The 12,474-nt window shown below is 43.3% G+C and overlaps 1 protein-coding gene across 2 annotated transcripts in view; it reads right to left on the bottom strand.

Annotated features, from left to right (window-relative positions):
* The window catches only part of prkar2aa (protein kinase, cAMP-dependent, regulatory, type II, alpha A), a 49,568-nt gene extending 39,394 nt beyond the window's left edge, over nt 1-10,174 (bottom strand). The window contains exons 1-2 of one of the 2 annotated variants that reach the window (XM_069141453.1): nt 10,030-10,174; nt 8,135-8,424 (exon numbers count right to left, since the gene is read on the bottom strand). In XM_069141453.1, the coding sequence (XP_068997554.1) occupies nt 8,135-8,387 (253 nt within the window). In that variant the 5' untranslated portion in view covers nt 8,388-8,424; nt 10,030-10,174. The other variant, XM_069141452.1, reaches the window with a different exon arrangement.
* Nucleotides 10,175-12,474: the final 2,300 nt, after the last annotated feature.

Genomic DNA, 12,474 nt, shown 5'->3' with positions numbered 1-12,474 from the left:
AAATCAATACGAGAATTGCCAATGTCCTGCTATTCAGTTTAAGAAAACTCGCTTTACACAAACATCTTCCAGGGAGAGTCAACCAGAAATGTTCCTCAGTCTTTCTCTCTGCACAGAGAGGAGTAGAGGTCAGTTTGGGTCCATGAGCTTTGAGTGTTTCTCTTTAAACATCAGCCACTTGTACAAAGCTTACAAAGCAGATCCCCAAATGAATTTAGGATTGAAAGCATATTATCCTTGCAATACAGGGGTCTCCTAAAATAATGTGCACTCTGATCCCTCACATTTCCCCAAGAGAGTCATTTTTTTTTACTTGTGAAGGAATTAAATTAAGACGTACTGCAGCTGCATGAATGGGAGATGTGGATTTTATCTGGTTTCTTGTTCCCGACTAGAAATGCAGTCCGAGGTGAGAAGAAAGTCACAATAAGTTGTGAATTCACAATAACAACATCCAGCGAGATAGGAAATGTAACACATCCTCTCTAAAACACCGTTCAGACCAACACAGTGACACAACAGGGGCCGATCTTATTGGGTCGACTCGACCCTCCTCAAAACCACGGGTGAACAAGGGTTTGATGCTGCTGGTCTTTGGCGCTCTGGCATTGCCGTCAGGCATGGGAATAAATTCAAATGATACCGGTGTTTAAATGCCATCAACTGCAAAGTGAAGGAGAGGGGAGATAGGGTATCATCGACAGAGAGAAGGAGAGAGAGAAGGAGGCGTGCATATGTGGGCAATCAAGAGAGGTCGCATATTGAGACAGACGGGAGCCCAAACTGAACCGTGACTTAGTTTTATCTGGTAATCATTCGATGTCATTCGGTGTATTTCTCCGTGTTATCAGTGATGTTTATGGAAGCACGCTGCAGGCTGGAGTCTCTGTTATCAGCGAGACGCAGGGGGACAGCTGTCTGCTAAGTGGGTCCAACGTGGGGCTGAGGCGCGCCGAGCCGACCGCCACCGCGCGCCGCTCTGCTGTTTAATGTAGGTGACTCACATCAGGTTAACAACATTTGTACAAATGTGTCAGTGACGGCTTTAAATGGACTGCAGAGGCAATGGTCAGACAAAAGGGAGACCGCGTGTTGGAACAAAAGGAAGCATGTGAACTCCAACGAGCGGCATGTACAGCTTCTTTTTAAAGGCCTGCCAGCCACAGCAATTTCCTCATTTTTCTGCAGTGCCACTAAAGGTGGCCTGAGGGCAGAGAATGAGGAAGTTCGAAAGTTCAAGTGATGTCTATCAGTAAATACAAGCAAACCAGGTTGTTCCACCGCCTGATCTGTCTTTCCTTTCTCATGGTGGGGTAAGTCCCTTTTTTTGAACTATGTAATTTTGTTCTTAATTTTTTCCTTTGATCTTGTCTTTCCGGAATCAGAAGAAGACCGAAGACATAAGAAGACCTTTTCCACTAATGACAATAAACAAAACTGTGGCTCTTGCGTGTCCTTTTGTTAACTAAAAAAATGTCCTCATTGATGCAGAGACATGACACCTTACGTGGAGATGAGATATAAAGACGGCTACATAGTGACAGACTTCCATTGCCGCATTCCCACATAGTTTAAAAGTGTTTATTTGTAACCTGTATTATGGCCGTGGAACTAAAATTACTTTTGCCATCTCAAGCCATTATTGTTAATGTTTTCCAACATGGTTCTTCCTTTAAAAAACTGATAGAGACACAAAAACAGAAACACACACAAAGACAAGTGATTCAAAAAGCCATTCAGATTTATATGCCTACAGGAGGACAGTGCGTAGAAAAATACAAAATAAAAGTACAGAAACAGACAAAGAAGAAGGTGGAGAAAAAGGTTGACAGAGCGGTAGAGAAATAAGGCTACAGAAATATTCAAAGAAGAGAGTTAAAAAGATAAGAGAAGTAATGGAGGGTGACAGCAAGTAAGTTGGTAGGTAGATAAACCAGAAGACCGGTTTTCAAAGGAATGAAGCAAAAACAGAAAGACTGTCAAAGGCTGATCTGCATGTAGAGGAAAACACAAACTAGTACTTCGATAGACAGAGCAAAAACAAACAAAAAAGAGAGATACAGAAAACAGATGAGAGAGTAATAAACAATTAATAAATAATAAAGACAGGTAAGACAGTCAAAGGGGCAGAAAGACCAAATGAGAGCTGAGACTAGAAACAAAAACTAAAATTATATTTTAATGGTTTAACAATTTTAATTTGTGCCTACGTTAGTCTTATTAAGAAGTCTTTTCAATTGGCACACAACAAAACTGGGCATCACAACCGCCATCTGGTAAGGAGTGTCTCAGACTGAGCTGGCTGTGCCACTCCTTACTCTGACCAAATCATTATTTTTTATCGGGGATGTGGTCTGACAAAAATCAACATAAACACAGGTGAAAGACAACAGCTGAATGCTGCATTGTCAACTACGCTGATGTTCAAAGTGTATGATTGCAGACAACAAACTTTTTCTTTTCAACTTTGCTGCTACACAGCCCAACACGCACAACCCGCAACTCAGCCAAGCATCAGTCGGCTTCACATCCTCCTTACAAACTGTATTATTCTGTTTCTGTTGTGAAACAACAATGACTATGAAACTGCCGTTTACTCACAGCCCATAATATTTCATGTAAATCAGCAGTCGTTCCTCAGATGGTGCACTGCAGTGATAAAATCTTTATTATATAATCGTAACGTCATCTGACAAAAATCAACATAAATCCAGGTTAAAGACAACGGCTCTACTGCTCTATATGTATTTTAAATATACAATCACAGAGAAATCCAGGTGACTAGATGTTGTCTGCTCAACTTAACTAGCCGTGTAGCACACGGCCACAAACCCTCACTGGACTGGCAGACGTCATTGCTTTGCAGAAGCTCAGTTTTGTCCCGGAAACACTGAAACACCAAGCGGCTGTTTTCACATTCACACGGTTTTGAAATAGCTGCTTTGTGGGGATGTGAAACCTGATTTTGTGTGGAGAGGGCAGAACAACTTAAGACTTTCAGTTTCACACATTTTACAAGAACATACAGGTAGAGAGAAAGAAGAAGTCAGGAGACAGACAGGTGCTGTATTAACAAACAGTCAGCCAGACTGAGTACTATGAGCCGTCTGAGGGCTTTTCCACTTAGCACTGTCAGTCTGCCAGTCCGGCAGGTCTTTATGTTAGGCTGCATTAGATTTGCCTGCAGGCTAAAAACACACTGGATACACAACGCTGCCGACTAATCAGGTCACCTGTTGCACAACACTGCACTGAGACCAGCGCACGCACACGCACACGCACACACACACACACACACACACACACACATATTAAAATGTACCAGCTGGCAGTGACGGCCATTTGTGCACGCATGCGCCCCAGAATACCTTTTAATCACTCATACAACTGCACAACTACACAACTACACACACAGAGAGCCCCTGGAGGATAATGAACACGAACATCTCAGCTCTGCTTATTGTACTAATTATCAGCGCCTATAGGGACTCGGCATAATATTCATGTATCACAATCCTGGAAGACAAATGTCACAAAGCAAAATTCAATGAAGTGAAAGTGAAGAATTGAAAACGATAATTGTGTGATTCAAAGAATAGGATAAAAGAAGTACAGAAGAGGGGAAATAGTATACAATAGAGAAACACATAAGGAGATATTACCCCTCTATGTATAGTATAGTCAAATCCTCACTAAATCAAAAGAGGCAAAGGGCAAATAAGCATGAGTGAAATGGAGAGAGAAAGATAGACCAGTATGAGGTCAGAGGGGACAGAGAGAGCCAGTCGGGGTGGAAGACACAACTACAACGAGGAGGAGTTGACAGTTCAAGGGTGGAGACAGAAAGAGGTCAGAGAGGCCGAGTTTCCCCTCGTTATGTCTGGTGATGCTCTGAGCAGCATTAAGGCCGGGCTTTCACCAAAACTAAACATGCAAGCGGCATGCTTATCTGCTCCGCACACGATCACGTGGTCTGCGTACGTATTTGCCAGCACATACGGTCCACGCAGATAAACTTTGGTCTGCGTTTGGCACGGTGTGGATTCGGGCAGATGATGAATCATAGGGGCCGCTGGGGCCATGAGGAAATAGAAACTGGAACAAAACACGGCTTCAGAGCACTATTACCAGCACATGATGTAGTTTTTGTCACGTTGATGAAGCTGTACATTAGTAAACACACTTTTGTTAAATCTCATGACATCAATAAAAGCGCACAATTTCATGCACTATTTTCTTTCATTTTAATGAAACTACAGAGAGAAACAACTAAAGAAACGTTATTCCAAATCTAAATTACAAAAAGGCCTTCAACATGGTGTTTAAAATTCAAACTTCTCCAGGGCTGTTTAGAAAGTCATCCCTGCTTCATGGCAGTTTACAAGGATTTAGTTGCTTTTGGTTGAATTGGCCACGCAATGGCTCGCATGTTATAATTTACTGGAGTAAACAGCAACAGAAGAGTTGCAGTCCAAAATGAACACCAACCATCTGGGAAAATTTGCACTCAGTGTGGCGAGAGGGCCGCTGTGATGAAAAGGAAACACTTTACAGACTTCTGTTGACGTCAGGAGTCTTCTCAAGACCTCTGCTTTCAAAATACCAGTGCTTATAAATAATCAAAACAACACACCTCGGGAGGATTTAGAAAATACTGACCGAGGCCTTCCAGAAAGAAAACACTCCCTTGAGTAGTTTACAGTGTTTTGGAGGTAAATCTTTGGTTCCTGGCAGTTAATGGTTCCTTTTCTAAACAGCTAAACTTATCCATTATTCTGTGGAAAAATGTAACTATTCAGAATAAATACAAACTAAGCTGAGTCTGTTATCTAGCTACAAAGACGTATTTTGTTCAGCACAAGCTGTTTTTTTTGTTTTTTGTTTGTTATTGGACTCTGAGGCTCTCCCCTCCCTCAATCACGTTTTCATACAGCATACGCTTATTATCCCTGCAGTCTTTTCTATAAAACACAGGTCATTCTTTTCTATTATTATGGCGGGATGGGTCTGTCCCTCTTGCCATCTCTAAATAAAAAGCCTCACTTATTTCAGTCACAGAGGCATCCACTCACCCCATCCTGGTTCTCCTGGTGAACAAGCACTATCAAACTGACACTTTATTCACCCTTTTTTTTGTGTGTGCATAAAAACTGTACTTTCCTTCCTCCAGTTGTTTTCTTTATACCTGAATTTGGAGTAAAAATGATAAGATGACATTATTCGTCCAGTTTACGTAGACGGCAGACGATCCTGATATTTTGGACACCATTTTACATTCATTCCGAATTCTCTTAACAAAGTTCACGCTTTGGTGTCCAAGTCTGCTGTTCTGCAAAATATATCTGCCGTAAAATAAACATTATTTCAATCTGTTAACATACCACTTCTAAACAGCAGTTAAAGCCTCAACACAGAAAGGGTCTAAGCTTCAACGGCACCGAATACAATGGAGGTACAACAGTTTGTACCGAAAACAATATCTCCTTTTGTTAAGCAGCTTAGACCCGTCTAGTGATCCTAATGTGGATTTAGGCAGCAAGAGTTAGAGAAACAAAGAATGTAAAATATGACGTCAGGCTAAGAGTTTACTGTACCATCCATGGGAATACAAAACCAGCAGGCGAATTCATTTACATTTTACTGGCACACTTGCACACAACGGTAAGTAGCCTAATAAAAGAAAACAAAAAAAGTGTTGAGAATTTTCACATATAACAGATAAAGACTATGTTCATGTAGTACAATGGACAATTCACGTTGAAGTTCTCTAGACTTTTTAAACAAATTCAGTATTAATCACAGGTCCAACAAATCTACCTCTCCATTAGAGCTCTTCAACTCCGTCTCTGCTCAATAAAAACATTCGTAATGGCCATATTTCTTAATCAAGGGGTCAAAACCCAAAATGAGTCCTTGGCCTACTTATAGTGGGTCATCGGATAATAAAAGCAGCAATAAAGATGAGAAAATGACTTTTTCTCTGTCCTCAGCAGAATTATGTCCCATATTCTAACAGAGTGGATCAAAGTCAGGCCTTAATTCGAGAGCATAGTCTTGACACTGGATATATTATGCAAATATTGTATGCCTTTAACAATTATTTTGATTCTTTCTTTCAATTTGAGAGTATACTGTAGAGACCTGAAAATAACAGCAAAAGAGGAAAGTGATGAAATCCATCGCAGGGCCTCAACTGGAGTCCAACCAGGAGTGCTGTCATTGCACTGCATACCAGAACACCCCATAAAACTGAATTACTGATACGCTTCGTTTTTAGTACCTTATAGGTCGATCATTTGTATTTTACCATCACTGTCTGTAGACTGTTCAGTGTAGGAAGGGTTGAAATGAATGCAACCCGGTTTGAATGCGTCACCAATGAAAGTAACAACCAGTCCTTCTTGTGCAAGTTTAAAAAGACATTTCCAAGTTCACAATGTTATTTCGGTGTTGTCTGCACAAGACCAAACTATTTTGGAGCATGTGCCGTTGAACTAGCGGGCATATAGCACTCTTTATACCTATAGGCTACAACAGTGGTCAGGCAGCAGCACATGATCTCTTTCATTATACAGGCCTGGGTTGTTCCCATCAGAAGTGAGAGTTCCCCATGGGCAATGTACACAGGCCTGGCTGGATAATCTAATGCCATGGAAGCCATGTGTGTGACCTACAGCATCCAGGCAAAACCTTCTCCCTGGAGCAGAACTGTTTCAACTACATGTCTTTTATTACCCCTCTGGATGAGGTGTGGAAAATACTCAACAATTGATTTCTAATCAGAATGTGAAGAATTGCGTCACTGGGTTGGAATTTGAACGGGTGTAAAATAAAGTCACAACACACTTGTTTGCTTTGACAAGCACTCTCCGACACACGTAGACACAACATGAGGACACACACACTTGAACACACCACTCCCTCAGCTACGGTCACAGTTGTTTTACAGCAGCCCAACCTGACTTGTGTGAGCGTAGAAACAGAAACTGTAATCCCCCTTTCGCCATGAGCTGGTTTGTACAATCTACAAGGTTGGCCAACATTGCCTGCAGCAGAGATGTAATTTTCATATGAGACATGACAGGTATGGTTAGCCCATAATTGAAACGGGGAAAACTAGCCCCCGAAGTTTAAAACAAGAAACTAAATTCCGGTCCCAGAAAACAGCTCCGATGAATTCCAAAATTCATGTCAAGGCTTTCGTACGATTTTACGAAAGAGAAACAGTGCAGCTATTGGTATACTTTTGCAGCATTTGGACTATGTTCATTCAGCATTTACTCACAAAAAAAAAAAAAACTAAAAAAAAGAAAAGAAAACCAACACAAAACCTCCCTTTCACAAGGTAAAACCACCTCTGGATCTACTGCGCGCTGATCTAGGCCACGCTGATCTCAGCAGCACAGAGGAGAGCTGAGCAATAGAGCAGCTTACATCTACTGCCAGTCTGTCGAGCACAGGGGAGTGATGCGAAAGAAGCATGGCATCTGTGATACTGAAGGGAACATACTGTGTGAGGTCGCTTAATAGGTACAGATACAAAGCAAAGTTTACACAGTTTATGAATGTTTAAAATCTTAACATGTAGTAATTGTTGCTAAGAAAACACAGGAATTTTATCATATATTGTTTTTCCTTCCAAGTGTACTTTGGTTATTTTTTTGTACAAGACGATTTGACTGGAAAGTCAATTCAACAGAATTGGAGCTTTTAAGGTCCTAAAACTTGATAGTTCAAATTTAACATATGAATACTATTTTGGATCCTGACAGTTGGATAGATAATGAGACTGGAGAAGACCTAGATTAGATAATTGGCATACAAGGGCTGCCTTGAATTGTCTGCACAATGGGATTTTCTGAGTGCAAGTGTGTGTGTGTGTGTGTGTGTGTGTGTGTGTGTGTGTGTGTGTGTGTGTGAAAACATGGCAGACTAGAAAACCTGTTTCTCGGGGAGAGAGGAGATAGATTCTGACTAAATCAGTAAAAAGCCTTCAGGCTTCACCTTCACTTTTTCTTTTGAAACTTCTCACAAAAGCCTGACATAACCACTCTCTTTCTTTCTGTCCCATTTCACTCACAGAAACACCGTCCACAAAGCAGCTGACAACCACAACCAGAAAATATCAACTTACGCTCAAAGTCAGAGTCGTCGTCGTCGTCGTCGTCGTCCTCTCCATTGGACTCCGTTTGCATCGGCTCCCCATCGAACATCACTCCTTTCCCCGTCTTGCCACCTGTGCCGGCCCCATCCTGACTCCTGGTGTCTCGCAAGCGGGTGAAGTACTGTACAGCAAAATCCACCAGGTCCGACGGCCTTTGTCGCAGCACCTCCACGGTGTAGCCCTGCAGCAGTTCTGTCAACCCCACCGGTATCTCAATGCTCATGGCTGCGTGCGGCTTGGCGGCAGCGTACGTTATCTAGCTAAAAGGAGAGGGGGGGGAAAAAAGTTGTTCAAATTTGTTTCGATGCAGTCACACATGCGTTTTGAGCATCAGCCGGTGATGTGGTCAAGCGTTGCCTCAACTGTTGATTTGAACAGCCGGGGCGGGACTTTGATAATGTTAGTACACTGTGTGTCTGAGTGTGGCCTGTAAATGTCAACTCAGTCACTGATCGCTGTCCTGCATGGCAACCGGGCTGGACAGGGACAGCTCGAGGAACTGAAGACATAACTGTCTGGTTTGACAGCAAAAGGAACAATTTCACCAGCAGCACCACCGCCGTATATAAACATGGTGGTGTGCTGCTACACGTGAAGTGCTGCTGGGTGACATTGTCACGGAGTGGGACCTTTATCACGGGTCGAGCAGAGGAACACAGAGTCCCCACAGCTGCACCGGACAAGATACGAGCTCAACATGTCCAACAAAAACAAAAAAAAAAAGGGGGGGGGGGGTGAACACACAATGATTCGTGATACCGGCTGGGCTTCAGTCACATTGCGGCTTTTTTTGTTGTTGTGTTGTTATCGTCAGAAACTGAGCTGTCAACTTCGGGTGGGTGGACCCCAGCTAGCAAAGCGGCTACTAAGCTAGTACTAATGACAGCTCGCTGGTTTACGGCGCCGCTTCGCAGATCCGACTTCAAACTTTCCGATCTGACTCGGTGTCTCCTTATCGAGGGAACAACTGCACCAAACGCAGCTGAGCCGCGACGGTGCGCTCCCGTCAAACCCATCGGCTATCAGTAGCTGCCGTGCTAGCTGGGCGAACCACCTTCAACACAGCCTGGTTTGCGCCGCTAGCTTCACGTTGTTGTTTTTTTTTTTTTGGTCGTACGGCGCACCGGCTGAAGGTGTTAACCCGAAGAGGAGGGGGGGGGAGGCAGGCAGGCAGGCGGGCAGGCCGGGTAAACGTCGCTACGCAAAGCACCGCAAAAGTTGTACAGGTGAAGCCCTCCGGGCGGAGCTGACTTTCATGTCAACCCGGCCGGGGGAGTCACTTACGCGCGGTGCTGAACGAGCCGGTCCCCTCCTTCTCGGCGTCTTCCTTGTTCGCTCTTATTTCGCCTCTTCTTCCTCGCCGGTCTCTTTGCCAGCGTAGCGGCCGGATCCTTCACAGAAGACACTTGTCGAGCGGAAGAAAAAAAAAAACAACAACAAAAAACAAAAAAAAAAACAACCAACAATCGTCCGTTAAGCGTCACCAAAAACCTAACTAACCCTGCGGGGGGATGTGTCACCTTCCCCGGCCAGCTGTTTCAAGGATGCCGGCCAAGTTGAGAGAGAGAGAGATGGAGGAAAGGGGGGGGGGGGAAGAAAAAAAATAAAAAAATGCTCGACTTCACCGCTGCAGCCTGACAACGTCCTCGTACTTGGGTGGGTCTGCCGGGGGGAGGGAGGGGAAGAGCCGGCTGGCGGACGGACTTGTTCGGCTGTTTTCTTCTGGCCAACCGCCCGTTGACCAAAACCCGGAGCTCAACGTTTAACGGCGCCGCGACACACCGCCGTTACGTGCAGCCAGAAGTACAAACGGAATAATAATAATAATAATAATAATCTAAATTAAAAAAAAAAAAAAAAACCACCTTTTAAAAACAGTATTGTAGCAGTTGGGGCGGCTGACAGCGACGCGAGAAGCCTGTGAAATTAACGTGAAAGCACGTTTCCTCCCTCCCGGTGACGAGGCGGTGATCCTCCGGTCGACACGCACGAACGAACCGCTGGCTCCGGAAAGCGCGAAGGAGGCGTGGCTACCCGCTGAGCTGGCGGCCGTTTGACGTTGATTGACAGAAAGCGCTTACCAATCGAAATGAACGTTGCGATAAGCCCGACCAATTAGACGCAGTTATGGAAGTCCGGACGTGATTGAAGGCGGAACCGTATTAGTACAGTCGTAAGAGGACCACACCCACAGAAGTGGCCTTGACAATTTGGTGGGGTGAAATATTGGATGGTAAAGTGGAAGAAGCTCGAACAGATCCCAGCCAACATGCCTCGACCTATGAAGGCTGCGAGAAGCTTTTGAAATGCGACGACTTGCATTTGTGATGCAATCAGTGGGAGGTCGCTGTGAAATTTTTACCAATGATATGATATGGAAAAAGAAAATATGAACAAGTAGGCCTTATTTATATCTTAAAGAAACATGTTCAAGTTTCTTGGTTTTTAAAAGTTGGTATTATTATTAAATTAAGCCCCCTTAAGTTTGACCAAAACCGCAAACAGATAACACATAACTAGACATCCTAATAGAGCTGCAAGTCTGCAACAGAATGCTTTTCTTGAAGAGTTTAAAACCTCTAGTATCAATTGTAAAAAATTAAATTAAAAAAAAGCCACAAAAGCATGCCCTCGTTTCCTTCCCTAACCTGTCGTCCATCCCTCATCCTCCCTTTACTTTCACACTTTCAAGGTTCTTCCCCAGCATACTTTTGTTGTTATTCTCTGAATTTATACATTGGGTCATGTCATAATCTCATATGGAAGTTAACCTAAGTAAATTCATGAATCTATTTTTCCCTCTATTTTTGTAAACACAGCCTGGCTGCATTACTACTGGTGATTCATGTTTCCTCTTCCATCTTCCTGCTCGTGTTTGCTTTGTCTAAATCCAGGTCTCCAGTCAGTTTTCCCCTCCAGACGTGGACCAGTCAAAGTGGAGTAGGGTCACTGAGGGTGGATCTAAAGGTACCTATTTGAGGGCTTTGTTAAGCACCACTCCAGTCCATGTAGCATCTCCTCTTCCATTTCTATTTCTCCGCTGTCACCGAGGTAAAGCCTATGGCCTCAAAAAGCCGGGATTTAATTCCTTGTACCGGTTTCTGATTGGCTCAGGTCTTTGCTTCTAGCAAACACAGAGGAAAAATAGACCTATAGGCTCCCCCTGCTGGGGGAATAATCTTAAACTAAAACAAATAATATTTAAGAAAAGAGGATTTATTCTTTCCAAGATTTTTTTGACAGATTGTGACCGGTCCCAAAGTGAAAAAGGGCTTCAATGACTCAAACTACTGAAATAGGCCGCATCATCAATGTGACACTTCTGAGTATAAGAGGGTAAATAATGGAGGTTGATTAGACTGCTGAAAACAATTAGCATGTGAACCTTACTGTTCTCCCTTGTCAAGAATAATCACCTCTGGATACAGTATGTGCCAGAGTTTATTGGCTTGCAATAAGACTCATGTCTGTGTATTCTCCCATGGGGATGCATTTTTCTGTGCAACGATTTCCCACCGGAACCTCGGGAACACGAACAAGTGGCAGTAGCCTCCAACCCTTACTGAAAGTGACAATGAATGTTCTCATGTACAGTGTGGATTCTGGTCTTGGCTTTCCTAGAAGTGTCACCCTTGGGGAGTTACTGCTAATGTGGTTCCAGCAAACTCCAAAAATGTCTCGAGGAGAGCTGCTAGCCTACATTATCAGTGATGGGGGGGGGGGATGGGGCAGAGAAAAAAAGAAAGCAGGAGAGAGAGGGGAAAATATCAAACGTATGTGTTTTAGTATCTCTCCTTACCAAACATCTCCATGTTGGACTGCAGACATAGACAGACACTTCTCCCTTTAGTTGTTATCAGGTGTTGACACGAAGATGAACGAGGAGGAGGATGTGAGACGAGAGATTATAAGAGAAAACAGGGTGATGATGAGCACTGTACCATATGCTTGCAGTGATGTGGGTTGTCTGGCTGATAACCCTTGCTGTATTTCATCCATACTCACCTGTGCAGTCTCTCTTGAATGTACAGAGCCAAATAACAGCAGTAATAACTCAACGAATGATCTTAAAAGACACTACCGTCGAAATTCTGGAGATTCTAACTAAAATTGTTGAAAAAATGGCACTATTTAAACTACTAAATAGTGATGGAGAAAAATCCAATTGTGTATTTGTGTGCGCATTAACAAAATCATGGCTTGTGTTTGCTATACGAGGATATCATATGATTTTATCACACTTGGATTTAATGATTTAACAAGAGTAAAATCAGGACAAATTCATGCCGAAAAGTTTGACCCTAAAAAAA

This window comes from Embiotoca jacksoni, unplaced genomic scaffold, assembly GCF_022577435.1.
Source record: "Embiotoca jacksoni isolate LCO1_2020_lvr unplaced genomic scaffold, fEmbJac1.0.p SCAF_9, whole genome shotgun sequence".
NCBI lineage: Eukaryota > Metazoa > Chordata > Actinopteri > Embiotocidae > Embiotoca > Embiotoca jacksoni.
The sequence above is the reverse complement of the archived record's forward strand: the minus strand, read 5'-3'. Positions and strand labels throughout refer to the sequence as shown.